The 19,063-nt window shown below is 37.1% G+C and overlaps 1 protein-coding gene across 2 annotated transcripts in view; it reads right to left on the bottom strand.

The window, feature by feature from the left end:
* DIS3 (DIS3 homolog, exosome endoribonuclease and 3'-5' exoribonuclease) overlaps positions 1–19,063 on the bottom strand; it is a 38,640-nt gene that overhangs the window by 12,628 nt on the left and 6,949 nt on the right. For both annotated transcript variants that reach the window (XM_066237049.1, XM_066237050.1), the window contains 11 exons: positions 18,949–19,022; positions 12,335–12,502; positions 11,087–11,251; positions 9,097–9,210; positions 8,835–8,972; positions 7,728–7,874; positions 6,264–6,380; positions 5,901–6,002; positions 1,902–1,966; positions 1,730–1,814; positions 147–274 (listed from right to left, as the gene is read on the bottom strand). In XM_066237049.1, the coding sequence (XP_066093146.1) occupies positions 147–274; positions 1,730–1,814; positions 1,902–1,966; positions 5,901–6,002; positions 6,264–6,380; positions 7,728–7,874; positions 8,835–8,972; positions 9,097–9,210; positions 11,087–11,251; positions 12,335–12,502; positions 18,949–19,022 (1,303 nt within the window). The remainder of the gene's footprint in view (positions 1–146; positions 275–1,729; positions 1,815–1,901; positions 1,967–5,900; positions 6,003–6,263; positions 6,381–7,727; positions 7,875–8,834; positions 8,973–9,096; positions 9,211–11,086; positions 11,252–12,334; positions 12,503–18,948; positions 19,023–19,063) is intronic.

The following is a 19,063-nucleotide window of genomic DNA, read 5'->3' as shown; positions in this document are numbered from 1 at the left end:
TAGAATGTCTCTATGTAAGAGTTTTATTCAACCTATTAAATAAGTCATCACTGGCCATGATAAAATACTTTAAAGAGTTCACAAGTTATCTTAATACCAAGATAAATGAATTATGAAGTATCTTAATAGGTATTTTTGAAATGTACCCATTTTCAATTCTTCTTCTTTTCAAAATTTTAGCTAGTTTATTTAGTCCACGGAGACTAATGGTAATATTATCATTCATAGTTGATGAATCAATTCTCATCTGAGCTTCAGCATATGTAAGGGAAGCCTAAAGAAGAAACCACATGTTAATATAACCCTTTACAAATATCGATAAAAACTGGTTTACTACATTCCCACTACATAATATCTATGATTTTGAAAAACCTAAACATCATTAACAAGATAGAGATTCCTAACTATAATATTTATATTCTACATCTAAGATTTCTGGTTCATTAAGTTTTATCTGATACATTATGCAACATAAGCAAACTTAGGTTAAAGTGATATGGTAGTATTGTTAGTATACACATTGCTTAAACTTGAATTACTTTCATATTTCAGTTCATGTATAAATACTCCAGTAATGCTAAAATAAACAGCGAGGTTTGATTATTTTCTGATAACAGTGAAGTATAGTTCTTTCTAGAAGAAATTACTCCCTTATTCAATGGCAAATAATTAAGAAAACTGTAGTGATCTAATCATCATGTTTTGCAGGAAATCTACTAAATACCCAAAATTAAGTATTTAAAAATGGGACAACTGAGAGTATAAAAGGTTTAAAGTAATTTCCAATCTCAATTCAAATATACAAATAGCTGTTTCTGTTCCTATTTCACTCTTCATGGAAAACTACCATTTTTTAGCTGATTGTCTTTTAAAAGTAACTTTACAAATAAAAATCAAAAACAGCATAAGAACATTAGATGATGCAAGTCCAGTCAGAATCTGAGGACAGCCAAGTTCTCTGGTAGGAGCTAAGAGTTGCCCTTCTAAAAACGTTTTGTTACATGTTCACTAAATTTTTTCATATAATTTTGTCTTACTGGGAAAGTCTGGGAGAAAAATAAATTTATTGCTATTTAAAAATACAAAGCTAGAAAGGCTTAAATCATTCGCACATCACTATTTATTAGTCTAACGCTTTCTTCCAACTAGAAACATGATGTTAAAGAGAGAGAAAAAAGCAGGTAAATTTGAAAAATGGATCACTGAAAGAAAAGGGATTTGGCAAACCTTAGAGGAGTCAGGGGAAAATGAGAATACAGAGAATCTGGGGAGTACACAGAAATGAAAAGAATGAAGAAGACAATTCCTCATCCCTTCTGTCTGAACACACATCTCAGGCTAGGTCTGTGGGTGGGAATCCAACATGGATGTGTAAGATCGTCTCTATGAATAAATAAGAAGAACAAGTAGATGGTATACAGGCCAACTTTAAAAACCCTAACTAGTCATAATTTGGGATAGCTTCAAATACTGGAACTGCTGACTTGGGGCTAAAGTCATCTATTTGGTCTTCTCAGGTATGTAGGCTTTATAAGCTTCTGAATATAGAACAATAGTTAGATAAACTCATTTTTAAATAACACCAAGAATTAAGCAGATGATTGGAAAAATCTAGCTTTTGTTACAACACTAGGGTAAAAATTCTTAAGCCTAGACTTTCAAAATAATCTAGAACACTGTTAAAAGCAGCGAAGATTTTAAACATAAAATATTAACCATGAAAACTAACCTTTGAATTAATGACACTTTTGGTAAACCTTGTTTTTAAGATTTCAGCATTGTGATTCATTTCCCAAATACATGAAAATGCCAGTCTACAGGAAAAAATGAAAGTATTTGTTAATGGGAACCAGTTAAAGGAGTACTTACTATGTTCTTATGAAAAAAACATGCATAAATACCTGTCAACGTTAGACCTTAAGGAACAGAGGTTGGAGCTAAGCAATTCTGGAACCATGTCAATCCTCTGGAACAGATAAAATAGTCACAGATTACTAATCTATATCCATACATTTATTTATTTGATGTTTTATTCTCAAATAGTATTAATTTAATAAGAAAACAAAAGAAGTATCCTGGTCTTTGTGAACAGAATTGAGAAAACATAAATTATTTCTAGAAAGGTACTTACACAATAATTGTTACAAATGGGTAGCAATGAGAGAAAACTAGACTTCATGTCAGTGGATCTAAGGTTAAGTCCTCTATACTAACCAACTAGCTATTCTCTGAAAGTCTGAAATCTCTAGTCTAGATATTAAGTTTGTACTATGTCAGTGGTTGGCAAAATCATTAGTCAACAGAGCCAAATACACTGGTACCGTGAGATACGAGCAGACCAACATACAAATTTTTTAAGATACAAGCTGCAACTCGGTCCGTATTTTTGTTCAAGATCTGAGCACAATTCCAACAGGAGTAGTGATTCAGGAAGCTGCTGCTAGTTGGCGCATTGGCGCACAGGTCCAGTATCGGCAGCACAACACCAGCATCTCATTCTTTCTCACGTTACCCACACAATCAAGTTGAATCTTGTGCCTTGTACTCGTTCTTGCATCATTTTTGCATTTTTTACTAACTTCTTTTGTGTGCTATCATGAGGCAAAAGAAAATGAGTGTAAACGACAGTGGTGAGAAGAAAAGAATGATGTCAATAGAAGTAAAGCAAGAAATAATAGAAAAACATGAGCGTGCTGTACGAGTGATTGAACTGGCAAGGCTGTATGACGGCAATACATCTATAATTTGGACCATCCTTAAACAAAAGGATGCCATCAAAAGTGCAAATCCAGCGAAAGGAACTACAATTCTGTCCCAATTAAGGACAAATATCCATGAAGAAATAGAGAAGCTTCTTTCTGCTGGTGTGGGTGAAAGAGAAAGAGCTGGCAGGAGATAGTGACAGAGACTGTAATATGCACAAAGGCATGTATTATTTATGGCGATTTAAGAAGAAAGAACAATCAACCTCAAAAGAGGCAGCAGAAGATACGTTTAAGGCAAGTCATGGCTGGTTTGAAAATTTCAAGAGATCTGGCATCCACTCGGTGGTGAGTCATAGTGAAGCTGTGAGTTCTGACGTTAAGGCAGCTGAGCAGTACATCGCACATTTTGCTGCACTTATCGCAAAGGAAGGCTACATCCCCCAACAAGTGTTCAACTGTGACGAAACAGGATTGTTTGAAAAAAATGCCCTAGAGGACTTTCATCACCGCAGAGGAGAAGAAGCTGCTAGGTCATAAACCCATGAAGGACCGTCTGACCCTTGCATTGTGTACAAATGCTAGCAGTGACTGTAAAGTAAAGCCATTGCTAGTGTATCATTACAAAAATCCTCAAGCCTTTAAGACTCACAAGATTCTTAAAGAACAACTGCAGGCTATGTGGGACACCAATGCTAGGGCATGGGTTACGCGGCAGTTTTTTATTGAATGGGTAAATCTCGTCTTTGGTCCTGCAGTGAAAAAATATCTTCAAGAAAATAAACTCTCGATGAAAGCATTACTAATCCTTGAAAATGCTCCAGCCCACCCACCTGGTCTTGAAGATGACATTCTTGATGAGTTCAAATTCGTAAAGTCCTCTACCTCCCACCCAACACGACTTCAATCTTGCAACCTATGGATCAGCAGGTCATTTCCAACTTTAAAAAGCTTTACACACACACACACACACACACACACACACACACACACAGCTTTACACAAAGCACTGTTCTGCCGTTGTTTTGAGGTGACTGAGAATACAAATCTAACCCTTCGAGAGTTTTAGGAAGATCACTACAACATTGTGATTTGTTTATGCATTATTGACTTGGCATGGCAAGAGGTTACAAGAAGAACCTTGAACTCGGCATGGAAAAAGTTATGGCCTGAAGTTGTTGTGGACAGAGACTTCGAAGGATTTGAACCATGGACCGAGACTGAGGTAGAAGCATGGGAGGAGATTGTGTCCCTCGGGAAGTCGATGGTTCTGGAGGTAGATGAGGGTGATGTAAACGAGCTCGTTGAGGAACAGGAGGAGGGACTCTCACTGAGGAGTTGAAGGAGCTACAGATGATGCAACATACGGAGCTTCTGCAAGAGATTAGTAGTGAGGAGGAGGTAGAGTCGGAGGAAGTGATTTCTACAAGTGAAATGAAAGATATGCTGGCAATGTGGGAGAAGCTTTCAAATTTCATTGAAAAGAAACACCCAGAAAAAGTTTCAACTGGTCGTGCTTCAGCACTTTTCAATGACACTTGTCACATTTCCGTAAAATTTTAAAAGGCAAGCAAAAGCAAACCTCTTTGGATAGATTTTTATTCAAAAGTCCTGCAAGTGAAAGTGCCAAAAGTGCAGCCACAAAGACAAAAACCGATGATGATTGAATGAAAAATATGTAAGGTTAAACTTAGGTTAAGTTTAAAGTTAAGAAAATGCATTTTTTACAATTAAGTTTTTGTGGTTTCATTTTAAGTAAAGAAAGTGCAGTTTTAATTTTGTTTAAAGTAAAGAAAATGCAGTTTTAGTTTACATTTAGTGTTAAGAAAGTGCAGTTTTAGTTTACGTGTCTACAATGCTGGCATCCCTTCCTCCCTCCCTCCTCCTCCGCCATTCAACTCCATTAGCCACATTTTTCTGTCTCCAAGGTAAGAATACAGTACTAAATAGTACTTTTTTCTTTTTTTTTTAGATTTTTATTTATTCATTTTTTTTTTAGAGAGAGGGGAGAGATAGAGGGGCGAGGGAGGGGCAGGAAGCATCAACTTCCATATGTGCTTTGACTGGGCAAGCCCTGGGTTCTGAACCAGCGACCTCAGCATTCCAGGTCAATGCTTTATCCACTGCGCCACCACAGGTCAGGCAGCACTTTTTTCTTTTATTTCATATATTTTGTTATGCATTGGTAAAGTATACATGTGTGTTTCTTAATTAAAAACGTCTTTTTTTCATAATTTAGGATGGCTTGGGGATGTTTCACAGGGCTGGAACAGATTAAATCTATTTCAGTTTTTTAAATGGAAGAAATTTGTTTGATATACGAGTTGACTGACTTACGAGCTTGGTTACAGAATGAATTAGACTCATATCTCAAGATACCACTGTATCAACAGTACAACGATTGAAATTTCTTTTGAGAGCCAAATTTTTTAAACTTAAACTATACAGGTAGGTACATTCTTTATCGAGGTAGCACCCGCACATGGTATTTTGTGGAAGAGCCACACTCAAGGGGCCAAAGAGCCACATGTGGCTCACGAGCTGCAGTTTGCTGACCAGGGTACTAGGTAACTGACACAAGCCCTACTAGGTCTATGACTGAAACTTTCCCCAAGGCTTTACAAACTATATGATGCTTGTAAAATACTAAAAAGGCAGACACTAGATTTTTATGGAAAAAAAGCTACATAGAACTTGACAATTCATAACAAACTAAGCTTAACTTTTCCATCAATTTTCCTCTGTAACTTTGAGACCATACTTAAAACAACAACAACAGTAAGCTGCGACAGAATAAACACATAATTTAATTTTATAAAAAACATAAAATACATTTTATTTACCCATAAATAAGTTAAATACAACACAACAATTTATATCAACTACACCTACTTGTTATTTGGGCCACTCAATAACAAAAAACTGCAATATTTTCAGACTTCATAAGGTCACCTTATTCCATATATTATTAGTCTTGTAACTAATTCATGTACTAGTCCAAATTTGACTATTCAAGAATTCAGAACTGCCCCTGATCTCTATAAACTGCACAATTAAATATTCATTAAATTGCACTCAATACTGAGTCTTTCCTTTCCTCAGAAAACGCCTCATATGATTTTACTATTAAGAATAAAACAGATGATGAAAAAGTTACAAGCATGCATCAAAGTTCCATTTTAAATTTAACACATTTACCTTTTCACAAAGATACACAGTTGTTCCTCTTCTGGCTGATTCCTGATCCAGAGCATTTCCTGGCCTAATAAAATGGCTAACATCAGCAATATGAACACCAACCTTAAACAGATAGAAATATAAAGATGTCAACATGCTTAACTAAATAAACGGAATTTTAATGAGAAGAAATTTAGCTCAATTGAAAAAGGACTCAGTCGCATTCACCACTTCAATTTTTGATACATGCTCATTGGTGTCTGCAACTAAACTGTCTGTACTTGGCACATATAATTCACAAATACATTCTACAATGGGTGAAAAGAAGATAAACTCAAGAACAAAACTATTCTTAGATAAGAATGTAATTACTGAAATGAATACCTCCACATTTCCATTTTCAAGTTCTCTGCAGTGCAGAGCATCATCTATATCAGTACATCCAGGTGGGTCCACACTACAAACACATAGATGTCTCAGGTCTTCTCGGTTTCTCATGTCCTAGAAGATGTCACATAATTAAGAAATAAAACTGTTTTGGTAGTACAAATGCAGCACAGTTCTTATGAAATTGACTATATATATAAATATATATTATATATACTGCTCACAAAAATTAGTGGATATTTCAAAATGAATATGAAACAAATAAAAGCATTTGATTTTTTTTTTTATTAAGAACATCAGAAAAGCAAATGACAAGTCAAAGGAAGTTGTTTGATTATGCAAATGAGATGCAAAACCAGCTTTTATTTCATTGGTGAAAATGCACTATACAAAAGGCTGAAAGTACTGGAGTATCTGCACATTCCCTGATCCCCTAATTTTTGTGAACTGTATATATATACTTTAAAAACCTTTGTCTTATTCTTTTTAGACTCTTTTTTTTGTAAGATTTTATTTTTATTCATTTTAGAGAGAAAGAGCAAGAGTAGGGGGAAGAAGCAGGAAGCATCAACCACCATATGTGCCTTGACAAGGCAAGCCCATGGTTTCAAACCAGTGACTTCAGCATTCTAGGTCAATGCTTTATCCCAGGGGTCCCCAAACTGCGGCCCCCTGAGACCATTTATCCGGCCCCTGCCGCACTTCCAGAAGGGGCACCTCTTTCATAGGTGGTCAGTGAGAAGAGCACAGGATGCATCCACATCCTGTGCTCCTGGAGTACTGTATGTGGCGGCGCCGCAAAGCACAGCGTCGCTCACATACAGTACTACTTCCGGTGATGTGGGACACACATGCCACAGCTCTGGAAGTGTGTCATATCACTTGTTACGGCTAGCAGTGACAAATATGGAACCGGACATTGACCATCTCATTAGCCAAAAGCAGGCCCATAGTTCCCATTGAAATACTGGTCAGCTTGTTGATTTAAATTTACTTGTTCTTTATTTTAAATATTGCATTTGTTCCCGTTTTGTTTTTTTACTTTAAAATAAGATATGTGCAGTGTGCATAGGGATTTGTTCATAGTTTTTTTTATACTCCGGCCCTCCAATGGTCTGAGGGACAGTGAACTGGCCCCCTGTGTAAAAAGTTTGGGGATCCCTGCTTTATATATACACTGTGCTACCACAGGTCAGAATTATTTCTTATTAATTACCAGTCATAATGATTTGCAACTGTGGTTTCCTTTCCTTTGAAAAATCTGACATAAGCCAGTGCCGGTCCTCTAGAAAAAAATCTTTTAGTAAAGCAAATAATTTCTGTAATACCTAGGAGTTCTGTACCTAACTAAATACAGGAGAAGAGGGGACAATGGTTTCTACATATTTACATACAGAATTCAAATAAAATTAAGTCAGTTACAGTGATTTATAAAATCACTAAGAATTCTTTTCAACGCACCTGCTCAGTAATGCTCCAGGGCATCTTTGGTAGAAAGCTCAGAACAGCCTGCGAGAAAGGCTGATGGGGAACATCATGCTCAAGTAACAGAACTTCTGTTTCAGTCTCCTTCTCTCCAACATCACCTAAATTTTTCACAAAGTGTCCCTAAAACCAAAAGTTATTATTAAAAAGGTATATTTTATAGCTTTTTATCGGGTAATTTATATTTTCTTATCACATTAAGTTCTTGAGCATTTATATTTAACCTTAGTATGTCTAAATGTACCCGTAACTACTTCTTAGGAAAATACCCCTTAGGAAATTAAAGCTGATAATGATTAGAATTCTCAAGTGTTTAGGATGGAGACTTAGTGAAGGACTAGTTTATTTCCCATTATCTTTCAAGTTTAAAATGTGCTAAAATAGGCCCTGGCCAGTTGGCTCAGCGGTAGAGCGTCAGCCTGGCGTGAGGGGGACCCGGGTTCGATTCCCGGCCAGGGCACACAGGAGAAGCGCCCATTTGCTTCTCCAACCCCCCCCTTCCTCTCTGTCTCTCTCTTCCCCTCCCGCAGCCAAGGCTCCATTGGAGCAAAGATGGCCCGGGCGCTGGGGATGGCTCCTTGGCCTCTGCCCCAGGCGCTAGAGTGGCTCTGGTCGGGGCAGAGTGAAGCCCCGGAGGAACAGAGCATCGCCCCCTGGTGGGCGTGCTGGGTGGATCCCGGTCGGGCGCATGCGGGAGTCTGTCTGTCTCTCCCCGTTTCCAGCTTCAGAAAAATATAAATAAATAAATAAATAAATAAATAAATAAAATGTGCTAAAATACAGTAGCTTCAAAATCCGTTTATTAGCACCTACTTAAGTCTTAAACACCATTTTTGTAGTCACTATCAAGAAAAGTTTTTTGCTTAAAAATTTGAGTAAAAATAATCAAATGATTTACATTGGAATTTTGTAAGATTTTCAAATTGGATGTACTACTTATCAGGAATTTTATGAAATATTCTAAATTTCAGTATGAATTTTAAACATAAGTAGATTCTAGTTTCACTAAAAGATGCAATTTTATTCCCAAATTTAAATAAAATATTCTAAAATAAAAATGACTGATTCAATCCAATGACTTACATTTGGATACCTGGAATTTCTGGGCCATCCGTCAATGGCAACAATAATTCTCCGTCCTTCCAATGCAGAAGCCTGTCTGGTTTCTATCCGAATTCGAGGAATTTTCTTGTCAGCAGGTGTAAAGAGATGTCTTCTTGACTAGAAAAAATTAGGAAAAACGTTTCACATACAAACAAAAATCGGGATAAAGGCAAGGGGAAGCTATCAGTTCTACTAAATTGTATAATTTTTTTTATCACATAACAACATGCTCTCTACTCACCTCCTTAATATCAGACTTGGAAAGCATGCCACAATATGGTCTCCAATTCCTTTTTATTATTCCTACAACTCTACCTGTAGGCTTTAACATTTTTTCATTCACTGCAGTCTTAAGCTGGGATTTAAAAATAAAAATAAAAAGCTCCTGTTATTTTTCCTCTAAGTATGATGACACCATTTCCTTCATAATTACAATATAAATATGGCTACTAATATTTCTAGGCACTAAATTATGACATAAAAGTACAGAATCTTGATGTTTCAAAATTCTAGGCAAAAGCCTACCAAACCAAATCATGAAAAATTTCCATAATAAAAGACTACAAAAACAGATAATTGAAAAAATAAATATAACTGAATATGTCAAAATTCAACTTTTCAATTTTATATGAGGATTTATTAACATATACACAGGTCTGAATTAATAGACTACAATTTTAGTACTTGTTTATGCTAATTAGCTCTGTGGCACTTATTCCTTAAAAAAGAGAGATGTATCTTTAATGGTTATTGCTTATCCTAAATAAAAATCCAAATAAAGAATATTTCTTATTAATAATAGCAGAATGATCTTATGGTATTTCACCTCTAATACTCTTTTATGGCCTAGACTCCATAGGGATAATGTCATAATAAGACTCCAGAGCACTGAATAAAACACATGAAAAAAGAACTGATAATGCTATGTGAATAATTACATTGTTCTTGTAAATCTAAAATAGGGAAATAAAGAAGTACTATCAAGTAGACTTTGACTCCTAAGAAACAACTGAAAGTATTTTCTTCATAATAAATATGGTAATAAGAAAGGAAATATTAAACAAACCCAAATATAAGGGCCCAGAAGTACATATAGTATGCTAAGGGACTTTTAACATTACATGAAAGCATTTCAGAAAATTTTAATTTGTATTTACTTAAAACTCACCAATTCAGATTGTGTTCTGGATGTCAATTGGTAAACGTTAAACAGTCTATTTATATTTAAACCCATTTATTTGAACAAAATAAGACACAGATTTAAAAAAACTCTAAAATAATTAAAGGGGAAAAAAATCAACTCTGTGTAGAACTAAAGTTTTGTTCAATAAATCTGAAAACAATTGAAATTTGTGTAATACTAAGGTGACCAATCGTCCTCCTTTAGGGAGGACAGTCCTTCTTTTGTAAGTTCTGTCCTCCCTCAAAAAGTGTCCTACATGTCCTCCTTTTTGATATTGGAAGACTAATCTGTAAATGTCCATATACAATTGATGCAGAGCCAATCCATTGCGTGTGATGTGACATATTTGTATTTGACATGATGATTCGTCAAGGATCAGTACAGTGCAGTGAGATGCAATTATGAGACGCATGCGCTCCACATGGGAGACCTTGAGAGAGCGCGCGTTATACCGAGCGTGCAAATGGCTTTGTGTACTTACTGAAGTACAACATGATACCTATGACACTGTAGACTCATGATTATTTCTTTCCCAGTGAATAGTCAATCACAGACAGGTAGGGACAATTAACATTTATTAATTCATTATCTATTTAATAATATCCAAATACGTATAATTTTATTTCCAGGTATTTTCCCAAAATTTGAGTTTTAAAGTGGAAATCTAACCTCAAACCTTATCTATTAGTAACACATTTTGATTAAATAGCTGCATAAAACAGACGTTTTTTAATCAGAAAATGATAAATACACCTGAATATCACTCCAGATGAGTGGTTTTGTTTGATATTGTTTTACTAAATGAGTACTTTTTTCTTACAATTATTAAAAATTAATAGGCATGTAAGCATAATTACAACATAAACTATTACAAATGTCTTTATTATGTATTTATCATTTTATAGTGTATTATTGTTGCAATGAATAAAATGCTTCTTTTATTTATGATATTGTTTTCTTCAATTTATTTTTGTCCTACTTTTCATTGTAAAAAGGTTGGTCACCTTAGTTATACAGACAAAAGATGAAAACTTGCTTGGTTTCATACATTGAGTTCTCTTTCCTCTTCTATCTCCACATCATCTTCATTTTGGCCTTCATCCTGTAAAACCACAGAAGACGGTGCTACCCACTGGTTCCTGGGGAGCAGCTCCACGGCCACAATGTCTTCATGAATAGCTCGGTTTAGATTCTTAAGTCCTTGTAAGAGTATCTGTGTAAAACAGTACATGGCATGTGTCCAGATATTTTTAATCGCAATATGGGAATGTTACCTAACAGAAATTTACATATATTCTGAATGTCTCTATGTATCTTTATTTCTCCTCCTTTACTTTTTCCTTATAGTGTTCCTTTGAAGTACATCCTCTTAATTTCTCAATATCAAGTAAAAAAAATAGGGTAAGAATATATGAGTTGTGTTCATGGCTCTGCCATAATTTTTTTTTTTTTTCTATTTTTCTGAAGCTGGAAACGGGGAGAGACAGTCAGACAGACTCCCGCATGCGCCCCACCGGATCCACCTGGCACGCCCACCAGGGGCGATGCTCTGCCCACCAGGGGGAGATGCTCTGCCCCTCCGGGGCGTCGCTCTGTCGCAACCAGAGCCACTCTAGTGCCTGGGGCAGAGGCCAAGGAGTCATCCCCAGTGCCCGGGCCATCTTTGCTCCAATGGAGCCTTGGCTGCGGGAGGGGAAGAGAGAGACAGAGAGGAAGGAGAAGGGGAGGGGTGGAGAAGCAGATGGGTGCTTCTCCTGTGTGCCCAAGCCGGAAATCGAACCCGGGTCCCCCACACGCCAGGCCGAAGCTCTACTGCTGAGCCAACCAGCCAGGGCCTCTGCCATAACTCTTACTTCATCACACCAAGAGAGCGTCAGGGTCCTCACTGATAAAACACAAAAATAGTACCTACTTTTTATAGGCTGGGTTGAAGATGAAATGACACAGAGCATGCAAAGCAGTCAGAAGAGTACCTGGCAAAGGGTGAGCATCCCAAAATAACTGCTATTCACTTTAAAGTGTGTGAAGTCCTCTGGAGCAATTACATGTTATATAAATAATATTTCCCATAACTGATCATAATATATAAAATAGAGGCATCCTATTTAAAAAGTTTTGTTCAATAAGCAGTTTTCTTTAAAAGTGACTAATTCTAGCACCTACACTTCTCACATAACTGCCTTCAAGATGGAGTACAAAGCAAATTTAAATTCCCATACAAAATTTTAAACACTTATGAAAGAAAATAATGAACAGAAAGTATTTTAGTGTATAAGGAATATATTTACACACTTGCCTCTTTAGTTTCTTCTGCATCTCCATGAACCCATACTGTAGCTTCTAAGTAATTTTCCCTGCTGGCTCTAAATGTCCCTTGAAGGTATGTACCAGATTTTATGCCTTGCTGTAGCTTACTTAAGGGAAGATGCTCTGAAAATATTATTTTCCCACTTTCTATTTCATTCTGTGAAGCAAACAAAAATATTCAGTTAGTAAGGCTTCTGTATATTCAGCATATAACTATTATTACTATCAAGTAATTTCTTTTAAAAACCTTCCACATCATGGTACATACAACTCCATGAGTGAGAGAATATATAGCACAATAAGAAAATGCTTTCTATTCTTAAGGCAACTTACACATATATTTCAATTTAATTACATTTAGGTGTTTAGCCATGGATGTATGTCAGTAACTCTGCATACCACCACCGCTTACCCCAGGCCTCCCAAAACAAAGGTGTGTATTTAAGAAGGCAGGTAGATACCTGAAGGCTAATTTGAAGTCTCAATCCCATGAAAATGCTATGGCTACTAAACACAAGCAATGCTACTTTTATTTTGGCTATTTTAAATAGTCAACTATATAATGTAGAGGTAAGCTGGGAACTGCCTTAGGTCTACCACAATACCGGTCAGGATTCTTTTTCTTCTCTTTATTGAATGTGCTGGGGTGCCATTCGATGACATTGGTTAATAAAATTATATGTTTCAAGTGTACAATTCTATAACACATCATCTATATATTACATCACCTATCAGGATTCTTAGCAACTTCAACATCCAGAATCCTAACTGCTTGCTCCTTTCATTTCCTTCTCCATTTCCCACAATTTTCCACCTTCCAAGGAGAATACTTTATACCTTTTCCTTTTTGCTTAACTCTCTACCTTCTCTGTGTCCCTCACTCAGATGGGTGACCTCAATATCCATGCTGAAAAGCAGAAGCAGTCAGTAGAGACCTACTTCATCTTCCCACCACTAAATCCGCCTACCTCCTTGCATCTACACCAAAACCTCAGCTTTCTCTCCTGTAACAATACATAGGTTTCTGTTTTTTCAAATGGGCACTATAAACCATCTCCTCTCCTCTATTCAAGAACTTGGTCCTTTAATTATCTGCTCACTCTAAAATCAAATTTCCTCCTCTCTACTGTAACATCTTCACTATATAAACATAAGATGATCCATTAAGAATGTACACTGCTCACAAAAATTAGGGCATCAGGGAACGTGCAGATACTCCAGTACTTTCAGTCTTTTGTACAGTGCATTTTCACCAATGAAATAAAAGTGGCTTTTGCATCTCATTTGCATAACTGAACAACTTTCTTTGACTTGTTTGCTTTTCTGATATTCTTGTTTAATTAAAAAAAATCAAACACTACTTTTTTATCGCTTCATATTCATTTTGAAATATCCCCTAATTTTTGTGAGCAGTATATGAAAGCTTGACCAGTGGTGGCGCAGTGGATAGTGTCGACTTGGGACACTGAGATCCCAAGTTCAAGACCCCAAGATTACTGGTTTGAGTGCAGACTCATCCACTTGAGTGCAAGGTCGACAGCTTGAGCGTGGGATCATAGATATGATCCCATGGTTGCTGGCTTAAGCCCCAGGTCACTGGCTTGAGCAAGGCACTTTGCTGGAACCACCTGGTCAAGGCACGTATGAGAAACAATCAATAAACAACTAAAGTGGCACAACTATGAGTTGGTACCTCTCATCTCTCTCCCTTCCTGTCTCTCTCCTTCCCTAAAAATAAATGAATGAATAAATAAATAAATAAAAGTTCTTTCTCCTTCCAGACATGAGTCTGATCCTCTGGTTCCACTTCATGCCAAATTGCTATAATAATATTCTCTAAAACAGGGGTCCCCAAACTATGGCCCACGGGCCACATGTGGCCCCCTGAGGCCATTTATCCGGCCCCGCCGCACTTCCTGAAGGGGCACCTCTTTCATTGGTGGTGAGAGGAGCATAGTTCCCATTGAAATACTGGTCAGTTTATTGATTTAAATTTACTTGTTCTTTATTTTAAATATTGTATTTGTTCCCATTTTGTTTTTTTTTTACTTTAAAATAAGATATGTACAGTGTGCATAGAGATTTGTTCATAGTTTTTTTTTATAGTCCGGTCCTCCAACGGTCTGAGGGACAGTGAACTGGCCCCGTGTAAAAAGTTTGGGGACCCCTGCTCTAAAATAACTGTGGATCTATTCATTCACTTGTACTCTCATGAATCCACTATAATCAAGTGTCATCCTTGGTCAACTGAAACCATTACTGCCAAGGTCACTAATAATATGTTATCTTAACAAATTCAATTCTCCATTCTGTCTTTTTCAAAACGATCTTTCCTTCCTTGAGACACATCAGCATCCAAATCATTATTCCTTTGGTTTCTGTCCTACTTCACTGATTAGATTCTTCTGCCAATTCTCCTGCTCCTGATCTCTAAATGTTGTCATACTGCAAGGCTCAGTGATAGGCCCTTCCCTTATTTCCTCCCAGCTTTAAAAAAACAAAGAACACACCACCAAAGATAACAACAGAAAAACAACACTCTTGATTCCACTTGCTCTGCCAATACCACCTCATTTCTCTCCTTCAATTATAGAACTGAAAGTGTTAAACACTGTTCTCTCTTTTACCATTTTTTGCACCTATACTAGTCAGACTTCTGCCTCATTCCCATCAAAACTACCTGGGACAGGCCCCCCCAAACTGTCATAATACTAAATCCAATCATAAGTCCTCATTGATTTGATTAATCAGCAATACCTGACACAGACAATCACTCTTTGTCCTTGAACATTTTCTACACTCAGCTTCCAAGAATGTCACACTCGCCTGGTTTTCCTCTTATATTGCTTTTGTTGGTTTGGTTCCCCTCATGTTTCTGACTTCCAAACACTGAAGTGTCCAAGCACTCAGCCCTTGGCTTTCCTCTCTTTACTACCATACCAAACTCTCCCCTAGATCAGAGCTAGGCAAACTAAGTTCCATATGCCAAAGTTTTGTTTTTGTTTTTTTTTCTTTTTTTTTTTGTTTTCCTGAAGCTGGAAACGGGGAGAGACAGTCAGACTCCTGCATGTGCCCGACCGGGATCCACCCGGCACGCCCACCAGGGGCGACGCTCTGCCCACCAGAGTGGCTCTGGTCGCAACAGAGCGATGCCCCGGAGGGGCAGAGCATCGCCCCCTGGTGGGCGTGCCGGGTGGATCCCGGTCGGGCGCATGCGGGAGTCTGTCTGACTGTCTCTCCCCGTTTCCAGCTTCAGAAAAAATACAAAAAAAATAATAATAATGCTTATCACCATCAGTTATTAGGGAAATGCAAATCAAAACCACAATTAGATATCACTTGCCACCCATTAGAAGAGCTATAATCAAAAAGTTAGATGATAACATGTACTGGTGAGGAAATAGAGAAATGGGAACCTTCATACATTGCTTATGGAAATGTAAACTAGTGCAGCCACTTTGGAAAACACAAATATATCTGAAATACTGAAAAACAGTTTTGGTAATACCTCAAAAGTTAAACATACAATTATCCTATGACTCAGCAAACCCAGATGCATATACCTAGGTATATACCAAAGAAAATGAAAAATATGTCCACACAAAAACTTGTACAAAAATGTTCAGAGCAGCATTCTTCATTAATAGCCAATAAGTGGAAACAACTAAAATGTCCATCAACTGATGACTGGATAAATAAAATGTGGCATATCGTTCTATGAAATATTATTCCGCATAAAAGATGAAGTATTGATATCTGCTACAACATGGGAAAGCTGAAAATATTACGCTAAGTGATAAAAGCCAGTCACAGAAGGCCACATACTGCATTTTATCGATATGAAATGTCCAAAATAAGTGAAGTTATAGACAGGTTGCTTAGGGCTGGAGCAAGGGCATTTCTGGGGGAGATTGTAAGTGGTATGGTGTTTCTTTGACAGGGGAAAAAAATATTCTAAAATAGTAATAGTGAAGTTTACAGAATTCTGAGAATACACTTAAAAAAATCTATATTTTAAATGGATAGGTTCTATGGTATATGAATTACAGCTCAATAAAACTATTAAAAAAAAGGGTCTGCCAATCTCTGCTCCAGTTAATCTCATTGGTCTTATGGTTTTAGTAGAAGACTTCAAAATGTATGTCTAATCTTCACCTCCCTTGTGAGCTAGATTTGTATACTCAACTAATCATACATAAGGTACTTGGAGCTCTGATAGGTATCTCAAAGTTACAATGCCTAAAATTATACTTGTGATTTTTCTATCTAATATTGCTTCCTCCTTCATTTTGTACAAATAAAACAATACTATTTAGCTAGCTGGTGAGATAAAACACCTAGAGTCATCTGTATTTCCTCATAGCCCCAACCCAATCCATCACCAAGTTCTAAAACATCTATCTATGAAATACACCCAATATCTGAGTACTTCTCACTACCTTATTTGCTACTATCATGGTCCAATTCTGCCTTCTCTCCCCAGAAGAGAAAATATTCTCCTAGCTGGAAAATCTTGTTTCTAATCTATTCCTAGAACAGCCGGATAGATCGTATTGTTCCCCTGCTCAACAGCTATCCAGCAGTAGGAGCAGTAGACTACACTCCAGTACTTCCCCCATGACTCACTGTATACTACTGTTCTGTGCCTACAGTTCTAACTTCATTATTAACACTTCCACATTTGCTCACTTCATCTCATTTTAGCTCTTTCTTGATCTTACTTATTCTAACCTTTGAACTCACTGTTTCCCATGCATGAAATGCTCTTCCTCTAATAATACCATGGCTAACTCCTTTATATAATTCAGCTAAAACGACCCTATCTGAGAGCAAACGAGCTTAGTTAACATCCATCACATCTTGGCTTAGAGTCGACATTACTTCTATCAAAAACCTGGACATCCCAAATTTGAGTTAGATGCCCTTGCTAAGTACAGTCCATTCTACTATCCTGCTTGTTTTGAAAACACTAATTGTTCCAATGCAACCAACAGATTAGAAAAGATGAAGTGAATGAAGAAAACTGTACCAGGTGAACTAAGCTGCATAGGAATCCACAGACACATATACACCCAAACAGCCTCCCAGTCAGTCACAGTCACCTCAGATCACCATGTGTTATAAACCACACCGTCTTCATCTGCTCTAACTTTCTAAATTCAGATAGCCCTCCTTCTACCACTTCATGAGGTTTCTGAATATGTGTTCCTAATTACATTTTTACATGAGTTCTGTGGTTTTCATTACATGATACTGCATAGCACAGTGAATTTGAGAAACACACATGTTGCATTACAACGAACCTGACTATAATTTCACCATATCCTGCACTTGCCCAACCACAGTCCTGAATCAAATACTGTATATTACCAATGTTAGATTACTTTTTTCTTCTAGATCAGTGCTCTTCAAAACAACTTTGTGATGAAGGGGATATTCTTTTTGTAATGTCCAAAACTGAAGCCACTAGGCACAAGTAGCTCTCAAGCACTTAAAGTAGATAGTGCAACTAAGAAACTGAATTTTTAACTTGAATTAAATTAAAACAGCCACTGCAGCTAGTGGCTACAAATTAAGACAGGGCAATCCTAAATCTATGTTCCAAAAATCAAGCCCAGCTTTTATTTTCTCACTTCCATTTAGTTTTGTGAAGTGGCTGGTTGTAGGTCAACAGAGACGTGAAAGAATACTATGAAGAGTGGATGTATGTGTAATATTCTATTACATAAAATCTAAATAACAATAGCTACCATTTAACCTGGCCATGTGCCAGGCACTGAAATAAGTATTTTATTATTACGACTGCTATTATCTTATTCAGTCCTAAACAACACTGTGAAGTCACTATTGCCGAACATACTTTACATGTGAGGAAATGAGGGGTCATGCAGTTTAGTGATCCCATCAGCATGCCCTCTCACATCCGCTATCACAGCGGTCCACCTGCTTCTAATCTTGCCCTTGATACAGTGCATCATCTTATATATCAAGCTTTTAGAGTGCCCTTTCAGGGAAATAACGTTTCTAATCATTCTCACCCATCCCTCCAGGCACTTTTATATACCCTCAATTTCTTTAAGCCTGCCATTACATAGTAGGGAGTCCAGAATCCCATCTGCTATCATCTCTTCATAGCAGTCCTCCAGGAAGAGCTTTATAAGATAGTTTCAAAATGACTGACCTACAGAACAAATTCTAGTCCTCAGTATCAGGCCCCTCCCCTTCATGTTCTACCTCTTAGACTGCCCTCCCTCCTCCTTTGGAATTACTGCTACAGCTGCACGCTCTGTCTGCAATGCCCACCACTTCTGTCAATTACATACTCTTATTCACAAACCAGCCATGGGTTCCTTTATTTATTCATCAAACAGGGCTACCAAATGCTGGATCCTACTCAGGTTGTGGAGGATATACTGGCAAACAGCGCTATTTTAAAAAGTCAAATCTTTCAGGAATGGCATTTTGATAAGCCTGTTACAGCCACTCTTATTGTCTATAACCCAACTCCTCTTTCAATTCCCACCAACACTCCAATTTTTAAATTTTATAACCCAAAGTGGCCATGTTTATATTTTCACTTTTCAGAAATGAACTCAAACATACCCCTTCCTCAGACAAGCAAGCAAGACGATCTATGAGCTCAGGGTTAGCAGTTAGGCTCTTTACATATTCTTCACCTGAAAAACAAGTTTCATTATTCTTGACAAATGCAAATGTT

This window comes from Saccopteryx bilineata, chromosome 6, assembly GCF_036850765.1.
Source record: "Saccopteryx bilineata isolate mSacBil1 chromosome 6, mSacBil1_pri_phased_curated, whole genome shotgun sequence".
NCBI lineage: Eukaryota > Metazoa > Chordata > Mammalia > Chiroptera > Emballonuridae > Saccopteryx > Saccopteryx bilineata.
The sequence above is the reverse complement of the archived record's forward strand: the minus strand, read 5'-3'. Positions and strand labels throughout refer to the sequence as shown.